Genomic DNA, 12211 nt, shown 5'->3' with positions numbered 1-12211 from the left:
TAGCAGTGTGGTAAATGTTAAGGTTAGGGTTAAGGTTAGCAGTGTGGTTAGCGTTAAGGTTAGTAGTGTGGTTAAGGTTAGGGTTAAGGTTAGCAGTGTGGTCAGGGTCAAGGTTAGCAGTGTGGTTAGGGTTACGTTTAGCAGTGTGGTTAAGGTTAAGGCTAACAGTGTGGTTAAGGTTAGCAGTGTGGTAAATGTTAAGGTTAGGGTTAAGGTTAGCAGTGTGGTTAGGGTCAAGGCTAGCAGTGTGGTTAAGGTTAGCAGTGTGGTTAGCGTTAAGGTTAGCAGTGTGGTTAAGGTTAGGGTCAAGGTTAGCAGTGTGGTTAGCATTAAGGTTAGCAGTGTGGTTAAGGTTAGGGTTAAGGTTAGCAGTATGGTTAGGGTTAAGGTTAGCAGTGTGGTTAAGATTAGGGTTAAGGTTAGCAGTGTGGTTAAGATTAGGGTTAAGGTTAGCAGTGTGGTTAAGATTAGGGTTAAGGTTAGCAGTGTGGTTAGGGTTACGTTTAGCAGTGTGGTTAAGGCTAACAGTGTGGTCAAGGTTAGCAGTGTGGTTAGGGTCAAGGTTAGCAGTGTGGTTAGGGTCAAGGTTAGCAGTGTGGTTAGCGTTAAGGTTAGCAGTGTGGTTAAGGTTAGGGTTAAGGTTAGCAGTGTGGTTAGGGTTAAGGTTAGCAGTGTGGTTAGGGATAAGGTTAGCAGTGTGGTTAGGGTCAAGGTTAGCAGTGTGGTTAGCATTAAGGTTAGCAGTGTGGTTAAGGTTAGGGTTAAGGTTAGCAGTGTGGTTAGGGATAAGGTTAGCAGTATGGTTAGGGTTAAGGTTAGCAGTGTGGTTAAGATTAGGGTTAAGGTTAGCAGTGTGGTTAAGATTAGGGTTAAGGTTAGCAGTGTGGTTAAGATTAGGGTTAAGGTTAGCAGTGTGGTTAGGGTCAAGGTTAGCAGTGTGGTTAGCATTAAGGTTAGCAGTGTGGTTAAGGTTAGGGTTAAGGTTAGCAGTATGGTTAGGGTTAAGGTTAGCAGTGTGGTTAAGATTAGGGTTAAGGTTAGCAGTGTGGTTAAGATTAGGGTTAAGGTTAGCAGTGTGGTTAAGATTAGGGTTAAGGTTAGCAGTGTGGTTAGGGTTACGTTTAGCAGTGTGGTTAAGGTTAAGGCTAACAGTGTGGTTAAGGTTAGGGTTAAGGTTAGCAGTGTGGTAAATGTTAGGGTTAAGGTTAGGGTTAAGGTTAGCAGTGTGGTTAGGGTCAAGGTTAGCAGTGTGGTTAGGGTCAAGGTTAGCAGTGTGGTTAGGGTTAAGGTTAGCAGTGCTCCTGAGTGGCGCAGTGGTCTAAGGCACTGCATCGCAGTGCTAACTGTGCCACTAGAGATCCTGGTTCGAATCCAGGCTCTGTCGCAGCCGACCGCGACCGGGAGACTCATGGGCGGCGCACAATTGGCCCAAGCGTCGTCCAGGGTAGGGGAGGAATGGCCGGCAGGGATGTAGCTCAGTTGATAGAGCATGGCATTTGCAATGCCAGGGTTGTGGGTTCGATTCCCACGGGGGCCAGTATTAAAAAATAAAAAATAAAAAATGTATTTACTAACTGTAAGTCGCTCTGGATAAGAGCGTCTGCTAAATGACTAAAATGTAAATGTAAATGCAGTGTGGTTAGGGTTAAGGTTAGCAGTGTGGTTAGGGTTAAGGTTAGCAGTGTGGTTAAGATTAGGGTTAAGGTTAGCAGTGTGGTTAAGATTAGGGTTAAGGTTAGCAGTGTGGTTAAGATTAGGGTTAAGGTTAGCAGTGTGGTTAGGGTTACGTTTAGCAGTGTGGTTAAGGTTAAGGCTAACAGTGTGGTTAAGGTTAGCAGTGTGGTAAATGTTAAGGTTAGGGTTAAGGTTAGCAGTGTGGTTAGGGTTAAGGTTAGCAGTGCTCCTGAGTGGCACAGTGATCTAAGGCACTGCATCGCAGTGCTAACTGTGCCACTAGAGATCCTGGTTCGAATCCAGGCTCTGTCGCAGCCGGCCACGACCGGGAGACTCATGGGCGGCGCACAATTGGCCCAGCGTCGTCCAGGGTAGGGGAGGGAATGGCCGGCAGGGATGTAGCTCAGTTGATAGAGCATGGCATTTGCAATGCCAGGGTTGTGGGTTCGATTCCCACGGGGGGCCAGTATTAAAAAATAAAAAAATAAAAAATGTATTCACTAACTGTAAGTCGCTCTGGATAAGAGCGTCTGCTAAATGACTAAAATGTAAATGTAAATGCAGTGTGGTTAGGGTTAAGGTTAGCAGTGTGGTTAAGATTAGGGTTAAGGTTAGCAGTGTGGTTAAGATTAGGGTTAAGGTTAGCAGTGTGGTTAAGATTAGGGTTAAGGTTAGCAGTGTGGTTAAGGTTAAGGCTAACAGTGTGGTTAAGGTTAGCAGTGTGGTAAATGTTAAGGTTAGGGTTAAGGTTAGCAGTGTGGTTAAGGTTAGCAGTGTGGTTAGGGTTAAGGTTAGCAGTGTGGTTAAGATTAGGGTTAAGGTTAGCAGTGTGGTTAGGGTCAAGGTTAGCAGTGTGGTTAGCATTAAGGTTAGCAGTGTGGTTAAGGTTAGGGTTAAGGTTAGCAGTGTGGTTAGGGTTAAGGTTAGCAGTGTGGTTAAGATTAGGGTTAAGGTTAGCAGTGTGGTTAAGGTTAGGGTTAAGGTTAGCAGTGTGGTTAGGGTTAAGGTTAGCAGTGTGGTTAAGATTAGGGTTAAGGTTAGCAGTGTGGTTAAGATTAGGGTTAAGGTTAGCAGTGTGGTTAAGGTTAGGGTTAAGGTTAGCAGTGTGGTTAAGGTTAAGGCTAACAGTGTGGTTAAGGTTAGGGTTAAGGTTAGCAGTGTGGTAAATGTTAGGGTTAAGGTTAGGGTTAAGGTTAGCAGTGTGGTTAGGGTCAAGGTTAGCAGTGTGGTTAGGGTCAAGGTTAGCAGTGTGGTTAGGGTTAAGGTTAGCAGTGCTCCTGAGTGGCGCAGTGGTCTAAGGCACTGCATCGCAGTGCTAACTGTGCCACTAGAGATCCTGGTTCGAATCCAGGCTCTGTCGCAGCCGGCGCGACCGGGAGACTCATGGGCGGCGCACAATTGGCCTAGCGTCGTCCAGGGTAGGGGGGAATGGCCGGCAGGGATGTAGCTCAGTTGATAGAGCATGGCATTTGCAATGCCAGGGTTGTGGGTTCGATTCCCACGGGGGGCCAGTATTAAAAAATAAAAAAATAAAAAATGTATTCACTAACTGTAAGTCGCTCTGGATAAGAGCGTCTGCTAAATGACTAAAATGTAAATGTAAATGCAGTGTGGTTAGGGTTAAGGTTAGCAGTGTGGTTAGGGTTAAGGTTAGCAGTGTGGTTAAGATTAGGGTTAAGGTTAGCAGTGTGGTTAAGATTAGGGTTAAGGTTAGCAGTGTGGTTAAGATTAGGGTTAAGGTTAGCAGTGTGGTTAGGGTTACGTTTAGCAGTGTGGTTAAGGTTAAGGCTAACAGTGTGGTTAAGGTTAGCAGTGTGGTAAATGTTAAGGTTAGGGTTAAGGTTAGCAGTGTGGTTAGGGTTAAGGTTAGCAGTGCTCCTGAGTGGCGCAGTGATCTAAGGCACTGCATCGCAGTGCTAACTGTGCCACTAGAGATCCTGGTTCGAATCCAGGCTCTGTCGCAGCCGGCCACGACCGGGAGACTCATGGGCGGCGCACAATTGGCCCAGCGTCGTCCAGGGTAGGGGAGGGAATGGCCGGCAGGGATGTAGCTCAGTTGATACAGCATGGCATTTGCAATGCCAGGGTTGTGGGTTCGATTCCCACGGGGGGCCAGTATTAAAAAATAAAAAAATAAAAAATGTATTCACTAACTGTAAGTCGCTCTGGATAAGAGCGTCTGCTAAATGACTAAAATGTAAATGTAAATGCAGTGTGGTTAGGGTTAAGGTTAGCAGTGTGGTTAAGATTAGGGTTAAGGTTAGCAGTGTGGTTAAGATTAGGGTTAAGGTTAGCAGTGTGGTTAAGATTAGGGTTAAGGTTAGCAGTGTGGTTAAGATTAGGGTTAAGGTTAGCAGTGTGGTTAAGGTTAAGGCTAACAGTGTGGTTAAGGTTAGCAGTGTGGTAAATGTTAAGGTTAGGGTTAAGGTTAGCAGTGTGGTTAGGGTTAAGGTTAGCAGTGTGGTTAGGGTTAAGGTTAGCAGTGTGGTTAAGATTAGGGTTAAGGTTAGCAGTGTGGTTAGGGTTAAGGTTAGCAGTGTGGTTAAGATTAGGGTTAAGGTTAGCAGTGTGGTTAGGGTCAAGGTTAGCAGTGTGGTTAGCATTAAGGTTAGCAGTGTGGTTAAGGTTAGGGTTAAGGTTAGCAGTGTGGTTAGGGTTAAGGTTAGCAGTGTGGTTAAGATTAGGGTTAAGGTTAGCAGTGTGGTTAAGGTTAAGGTTAGTTATGTGGTTAGGGTTAAGGTTAGCAGTGTGGTTAAGATTAGGGTTACAGGTTAGCAGTGTGTTGGTTAAGATTAGGGTTAAGGTTAGCAGTGTGGTTAAGGTTAGGGTTAAGGTTAGCAGTGTGGTTAAGGTTAAGGCTAACAGTGTGGTTAAGGTTAGGGTTAAGGTTAGCAGTGTGGTAAATGTTAGGGTTAAGGTTAGGGTTAAGGTTAGCAGTGTGGTTAGGGTCAAGGTTAGCAGTGTGGTTAGGGTCAAGGTTAGCAGTGTGGTTAGGGTTAAGGTTAGCAGTGCTCCTGAGTGGCGCAGTGGTCTAAGGCACTGCATCGCAGTGCTAACTGTGCCACTAGAGATCCTGGTTCGAATCCAGGCTCTGTCGCAGCCGGCCGCGACCGGGAGACTCATGGGCGGCGCACAATTGGCCCAGCGTCGTCCAGGGTAGGGGAGGGAATGGCCGGCAGGGATGTAGCTCAGTTGATAGAGCATGGCATTTGCAATGCCAGGGTTGTGGGTTCGATTCCACGGGGGCCAGTATTAAAAAATAAAAAATAAAAAATGTATTCACTAACTGTAAGTCGCTCTGGATAAGAGCGTCTGCTAAATGACTAAAATGTAAATGTAAATGCAGTGTGGTTAGGGTTAAGGTTAGCAGTGTGGTTAGGGTTAAGGTTAGCAGTGTGAGTTAAGATTAGGTTGGTTAGCAGTGTGGTTAAGATTAGGGTTAAGGTTAGCAGTGTGGTTAAGATTAGGGTTAAGGTTAGCAGTGTGGTTAGGGTTACGTTTAGCAGTGTGGTTAAGGTTAAGGCTAACAGTGTGGTTAAGGTTAGCAGTGTGGTTAGGGTTACGTTTAGCAGTGTGGTTAAGGTTAAGGCTAACAGTGTGGTTAAGGTTAGCAGTGTGGTAAATGTTAAGGTTAGGGTTAAGGTTAGCAGTGTGGTTAGGGTCAAGGTTAGCAGTGTGGTTAGGGTTAAGGTTAGCAGTGTGGTTAGGGTTAAGGTTAGCAGTGTGGTTAGGGTTACGTTTAGCAGTGTGGTTAAGGTTAAGGCTAACAGTGTGGTTAAGGTTAGCAGTGTGGTAAAGGTTAGGGTTAAGGATAATTGTAGAACTAGGCGGGGTTTCTGACTTAGCAAGTTGGCCAGATAGTGACAGGCGGTGTGACGTCATAGTGACAGTGTAATGACGTCATAGTGACAGTGTGCTGTTATCACGGTGTAGGGGGCGGGGACTGATGAGAAGGTGCTGATTGAGATCCTGTCTTCTAGAACGGCCCAGCAGATTAAGGACATCACTGCTGCCTACCGCCAGGGTAAACACACTCACACACACACACACACACACACGGTACACGGTACACACACACACACGGTACACGACACACACACACACACACACACACACGGTACACACACACACACACACACACACTCACACACAGACTCACTGATTGTGATAATATGTGTCTTCCAGAGTGTGGTAAGGACCTGGAGGAGGATGTAACAGGAGACACATCAGGTCACTTCAGGAGACTGCTGGTCATCCTGCTACAGGTGAGGGGTCAGAGGGAGGGAGGGAGGGAGGGAGGGAGGGAGGGAGAGGGGAGGAGGGGGAGGGAGGCTGCTGGTCATCCTGCTACAGGTGAGGAGTTAGGGGGTCGGAGGGAGAGGGGAGGGAGGGGAGGGAGGGGAGGGAGAGAGGGAGGGAGGGAGAGGGGAGGGAGGCTGCTGGTCATCCTGCTACAGGTGAGGGGTCAGAGGGGAGGGAGGGAGGGAGGGAGGGAGGGAGGCTGCTGGTCATCCTGCTACAGGTGAGGGGTCAGAGGGAGGGAGGGAGAGAGGGAGGGAGGGAGGGAGAGGGGAGGGAGGCTGCTGGTCATCCTGCTACAGGTGAGGGGTCAGAGGTCAGGGGTCAGAGGGAGGGAGGGAGGGAGAGGGGAGGAGGGAGGGAGGAGGGGAGGGAGGCTGCTGGTCATCCTGCTAATGGTGAGGGGTCAGAGGGAGGAGGGAGGAGGGAGAGAGGGGAGGGAGGGAGGGAGGCTGCTGGTCATCCTGCTAATGGTGAGGGGTCAGAGGAGGGAGGGAGGGAGGGAGGGAGAGAGGGAGGGAGAGGGAGGGAGGCTGCTGGTCATCCTGCTAGCAGGTCAGAGGGAGGGAGGGAGGGAGGGAGGGAGGGAGGGAGAGAGGAGGAGGGAGGGAGAGGGGGAGGGAGGCTGCTGGTCATCCTGCTAATGGTGAGGGTCAGAGGGAGGGAGGGAGGGAGGGAGAGAGGGAGGGAGGGAGGGAGGCTGCTGGTCATCCTGCTAATGGTGAGGGGTCAGAGGGAGGGAGGGAGGAGGGAGAGAGGGAGGGAGGGAGGGAGAGGGGAGGGAGGCTGCTGGTCATCCTGCTACAGGTCAGGGGTCAGAGGGAGGAGGGAGGGAGGGAGGGAGGGAGGGAGAGGAGGAGGCTGCTGGTCATCCTGCTAATGGTGAGGGGTCAGAGGGAGGGAGGGAGGGAGGGAGAGAGGGAGGGAGGGAGGGAGGCTGCTGGTCATCCTGCTAATGGTGAGGGGTCAGAGGGAGAGAGGGAGGAGGGAGGGAGGGAGAGAGGGAGGGAGGAGGGAGGAGAGAGGGAGGGAGGCTGCTGGTCATCCTGCTACAGGTCAGGGGGTCAGAGGGAGGGAGGGAGGGAGAGAGGGAGGGAGGGAGGAGAGGGGGAGGCTGCTGGTCATCCTGCTAATGGTGAGGGTCAGAGGGAGGGAGGAGGAGGAGAGAGGGAGGGAGGGAGGGAGAGGGGAAGGAGGCTGCTGGTCATCCTGCTACAGGTGAGGGGGTCAGGAGGGAGGGAGGGAGGGAGAGAGGGAGGGAGGGAGGGAGAGGGGAGGGAGGCTGCTGGTCATCCTGCTAATGGTGAGGGGTCAGAGGGAGGGAGGGAGGGAGAGGGGAGGGAGGGAGGGAGAGGGGAGGGAGGCTGCTGGTCATCCTGCTACAGGTGAGGGGTCAGTGGTCAGGGGGTCAGTTGGAGGGAGGGAGAGAGGGGAGGAGGGAGGGGGAGGGAGGGAGGGAGGGAGGAGGGAGAGAGGGGAGGGAGGGAGGGAGGCTGCTGGTCATCCTGCTACAGGTGAGGGGTCAGAGGTCAGGGGTCGGAGGGAGGGAGGGAGAGGGGAGGAGGGAGGGAGGGAGGAGGGAGGGAGGGGAGGGAGGCTGCTGGTCATCCTGCTAATGGTGAGAGTTAGGGGTCAGAGGGAGGGAGGGAGGGAGGAGGGAGGCTGCTGGTCATCCTGCTAATGGTGAGGAGTTAGGGGTCAGAGGGAGGGAGGAGAGGGGAGGGAGGCTGCTGGTCATCCTGGTAATGGTGAGGAGTTAGAGGTCGGAGGGAGGGAGGGAGGGAGGGAGGGAGAGGAGGGAGACTGCTGGTCATCCTACTAATGGTGAGGAGTTAGAGGTCGGAGGGAGGGGGAGGGAGGGAGGGAGAGGGGAGGGAGACTGCTGGTCATCCTGCTAATGGTGAGGAGTTAGAGGTCGGAGGGAGGAGGGAGGGAGGGAGAGGGGAGGGAGGGAGGGAGGGAGGCTGCTGGTCATCCTGCTAATGTTGAGGAGTTAGGGGTCGGAGGGAGGGAGGGAGAGAGAGGAGGGAGGGAGGGAGAGGGGAGGGAGGCTGCTGGTCATCCTGCTAATGGTGAGGAGTTAGGGGTCGGAGGGAGGGAGGGAGAGAGGGAGGGAGGGAGGAGAGGAGGGAGGCTGCTGGTCATCCTGCTAATGGTGAGGAGTTAGGGGAGGGAGGGAGGGGAGGAAGGAGAGGGAGGGAGGGAGGAGGCTGCTGGTCATCCTGCTACAGGTGAGGAGTTAGGGGGTCAGAGGGAGGGAGGGAGGGAGGGAGGGAGGGAGGGAGGGAGGGAGGCTGCTGGTCATCCTGCTAATGGGGAGGAGTTAGGGGGTCAGAGGGAGGGAGGAGGGAGGAGGGAGGGAGGGAGGGAGGCTGCTGGTCATCCTGCTAATGGTGAGGAGTTAGGGGGTCGGAGGGAGGGAGGGAGGGGAGGGAGAGAGGGAGGGAGGCTGCTGGTCATCCTGCTATTGGTGAGGAGTTAGGGGGTCGGAGGGAGGGAGGGAGGGAGGGAGAGGGAGGAGGCTGCTGGTCATCCTGCTATTGGTGAGGAGTTAGGGTCGGAGGGAGGGAGGGAGGAGGCTGCTGGTCATCCTGGTAATGGTGAGGAGTTAGGGGAGGGAGGGAGGGAGGGAGGCTGCTGGTCATCCTGGTAATGGTGAGGAGTTAGGGGTCGGAGGGAGGGAGGGAGGGAGAGAGGGGAGGGAGGCTGCTGGTCATCCTGCTAATGGTGAGGAGTTAGGGGTCGGAGGGAGGGAGGGAGGGAGGGAGAGAGGGAGGGAGGCTGCTGGTCATCCTGCTATTGGTGAGGAGTTAGGGGTCGGAGGGAGGGGAGGGAGGGAGGGGGGAGGGAGGGAGAGAGGGAGGGAGGCTGCTGGTCATCCTGCTATTGGTGAGTAGTTAGGGGGTCGGAGGAGGAGGGAGGGAGGGAGGCTGCTGGTCATCCTGGTAATGGTGAGGAGTTAGGGGTCGGAGGGAGGGAGGGAGAGAGGGAGGGAGGGAGGTAGGCTGCTGGTCATCCTGCTAATGGTGAGGAGTTAGGGGGTCGGAGGGAGGGAGAGAGGGAGGGAGGAGGGAGAGGGGGGGAGAGGGAGGAGGGAGGGAGGGAGGGAGGCTGCTGGTCATCCTGCTAATGGTGAGGAGTTAGGGGTCGGAGGGAGGGAGGGAGAGAGGGAGGGAGGGGAGGGAGGCTGCTGGTCATCCTGCTAATGGTGAGGAGTTAGGGGGTTGGAGGGGAGGGAGGGAGGGAGGGAGGGAGGGAGGGGGAGGGAGGCTGCTGGTCATCCTGGTAATGGTGGGAGGAGTTAGGGGTCGGAGGGAGGGAGGGAGGGGGAGGGAGGCTGCTGGTCATCCTGGTAATGGTGAGGAGTTAGGGGTCGGAGGAGGGAGGGAGGGAGGAGGAGAGGGGAGGGACTGCTGGTCATCCTGGTGTAATGGTGAGGAGTTAGGGTCGGAGGGAGGGAGGGAGGGAGGGAGGAGAGGGGAGGGAGGCTGCTGGTCATCCTGCTAATGGTGAGGAGTTAGGGTCGGAGGAGAGAGGGAGAGAGGGGAGGGAGGGGGAGGAAGGCTGCTGGTCATCCTGGTAATGGTGAGGAGTTAGGGGGTCAGAGGGAGGGAGGGAGGAGAGGGGAGGGAGGCTGCTGGTCATCCTGCTAATGGTGAGGAGTTAGGGGTCGGAGGGAGGGAGGGAGGGAGAGAGAGGGGGAGGGAGGATGCTGGTCATCCTGGTAATGGTGAGGAGTTAGGGGTCGAGGGAGGGAGGGAGGGAGAGAGAGAGGGAGGGAGGAGGAGGCTGCTGGTCATCCTGGTAATGGTGAGGAGTTAGGGGGTCGGAGGAGGGAGGGAGAGAGAGAGGGAGGGAGGGGAGGGAGGCTCTGGTCATCCTGGTAATGGTGAGGAGTTAGGGGGTCGGAGGGAGGAAGGGAGGGAGAGGGGGAGGGAGGCTGCTGGTCATCCTGGTAATGGTGAGGAGTTAGGGGTCGGAGGGAGGAGGGAGAGAGAGAGGGAGGGAGGGGAGGGAGGCTGCTGGTCATCCTGGTAATGGTGAGGAGTTAGGGGTCGGAGGGAGGGAGGGAGAGAGAGAGGGAGGGAGGGGAGGAGGCTGCTGTCATCCTGGTAATGGTGAGGAGTTAGGGGGTCGGAGGGAGGGAGGAGAGAGGGAGGGAGAGGGGAAGGCTGCTGGTCATCCTGCTAATGGTGAGAGTTAGGGGTCGGAGGGAGGGAGGGAGAGAGAGGGGGAGGGAGGGGAGGGAGGCTGCTGGTCATCCTGGTAATGGTGAGGAGTTAGGGGTCGGAGGGAGGGAGGGAGGGAGGGAGGGGAGGGAGGGAGAGGCTGCTGGTCATCCTGCTAATGGTGAGGAGTTAGGGGTCGGAGGGAGGGAGGGAGAGAGGGAGGGAGGGAGGGAGGCTGCTGGTCATCCTGCTAATGGTGAGGAGTTAGGGGGTCGGAGGGAGGGAGGGAGGGAGGGGAGGGAGGCTGCTGGTCATCCTGCTAATGGTGAGGAGTTAGGGGTCGGAGGGAGGGAGGAGAGAGGGGGAGGGGAGGGAGGCTGCTGGTCATCCTGGTAATGGTGAGGAGTTAGGGGTCGGAGGGAGGGAGGGAGAGAGGGAGGGAGGGGAGGAGGCTGCTGGTCATCCTGCATAATGGTGAGGAGTTAGGGGGTCGGAGGGAGGGAGGGAGAGAGGGGGAGGGGAGGGAGGCTGCTGGTCATCCTGGTAATGGTGAGGAGTTAGGGGGTCGGAGGGAGAGAGGGAGGGAGAGAGGGGGAGGAGGGAGGCTGCTGGTCATCCTGGTAATGGTGAGGAGTTAGGGGGTCGGAGGGAGGGAGGGAGAGAGAGAGGGAGGGAGGGAGGCTGCTGGTCATCCTGGTAATGGTGAGGAGTTAGGGTCGGAGGGAGGGAGGGAGAGAGGGAGGGAGGGAGGCTGCTGGTCATCCTGGTAATGGTGAGGAGTTAGGGGGTCGAGAGAGAGGAGGGGAGGAGGGGAGGGAGGGAGGGAGGAGAAGAGGGAGGGGAGGGAGGCTGCTGGTCATCCTGGTAATGGTGAGGAGTTAGGGGTTGGAGGGAGGGAGGGAGGGAGAGGGGGAGGGAGGGAGGGAGGGAGGCTGCTGGTCATCCTGGTAATGGTGAGGAGTTAGGGGTCGGAGAGAGGGAGGGAGAGAGGGAGGGAGGCTGCTGGTCATCCTGCTAATGGTGAGGAGTTAGGGGTCAGAGATCAGAGACAGAGTTAGTTGATGATGCGATCTCTATGTTGTGTTGGGGTTGTATTGTGTTATGGTTGGGGTTGTATTGTGTTATGGTTGTGTTGGGGTTGTATTGTGTTATGGTTGTGTTGGGGTTGTATTGTGTTATGGTTGTGTTGGGGTTGTATTGTGTTATGGTTGAGTTGGGGTTGTATTGTGTTATGGTTGAGTTGGGGTTGTATTGTGTTATGGTTGAGTTGGGGTTGTATTGTGTTGTGGTTGTGTTGGGGTTGTATTGTGTTATGGTTGAGTTGGGGTTGTATTGTGTTATGGTTGAGTTGGGGTTGTATTGTGTTGTGGTTGTGTTGGGGTTGTATTGTGTTATGGTTGAGTTGGGTTTGTATTGTGTTATGGTTGTATTGTGTTATGGTTGTGTTGGGGTTGTATTGTGTTATGGTTGTATTGTGTTATGGTTGAGTTGGGGTTGTATTGTGGTCTTAGTGCCAGCCATTGTTTGTAACTAATTTTTTTACTTATTGTGTACATAATGTTGCTGCTACCGTCTCCTATGACCGAAAATAGCTTCTGGACATCAGAACAGCGATTACTCACCTCGAACTGGACAAATATTTTTTCTTTAACGATTCCGACGCCGATGATTTACTGCTTTCTCGGGAACGGGCCCAAATCCCCGTAATTTGCATGAAGAAAAGACTGAGAAAAAGGGGTCGGAGGTCGGGCTGCCTTCTGAGGGACTAAACCTCCACTACCATCCATTATATTGGCCAACGTGCAAGCATTGGAAAACAAAATGGATGATCTACGATCAAGACTATCCTACCAACGGTACATTAAAAACTGTAATATCTTATGTTTCACCGAGTCGTGGCTGAACAACGACACAGATAATATAGAGTTGGCTGGGTTTTCCGTGCATCGGCAGGACAGAACAGCTACGTCTGGTAAGACAAGGGGTGGGGGTGTCTATTTGTCAATAACAGCTGGTGCGCGATGTCTAATATTAAAGAAGTCTCGAGGTTTTGCTCGCCTGAGGTAGAG

At 53.8% G+C, this 12211-nt stretch overlaps 1 protein-coding gene across 2 annotated transcripts in view; it reads left to right on the top strand.

Moving 5' to 3' along the window:
- The window catches only part of LOC121560664 (annexin A5), a 45165-nt gene extending 33191 nt beyond the window's left edge, over positions 1–11974 (top strand). Inside the window, exons 5-7 of one of the 2 annotated variants that reach the window (XM_045220260.1) lie at positions 5608–5698; positions 5860–5939; positions 11735–11974. In XM_045220260.1, the coding sequence (XP_045076195.1) occupies positions 5608–5698; positions 5860–5939; positions 11735–11911 (348 nt within the window). In that variant the 3' untranslated portion in view covers positions 11912–11974. The remainder of the gene's footprint in view (positions 1–5607; positions 5699–5859; positions 5940–11734) is intronic. The other variant, XM_045220259.1, reaches the window with a different exon arrangement.
- The last annotated feature ends 237 nt before the right edge of the window (positions 11975–12211 follow it).

This window comes from Coregonus clupeaformis, unplaced genomic scaffold, assembly GCF_020615455.1.
Source record: "Coregonus clupeaformis isolate EN_2021a unplaced genomic scaffold, ASM2061545v1 scaf3447, whole genome shotgun sequence".
Taxonomy (NCBI): Eukaryota; Metazoa; Chordata; class Actinopteri; order Salmoniformes; family Salmonidae; genus Coregonus; species Coregonus clupeaformis.
This window is presented reverse-complemented; position numbering and strand designations above follow the sequence as displayed.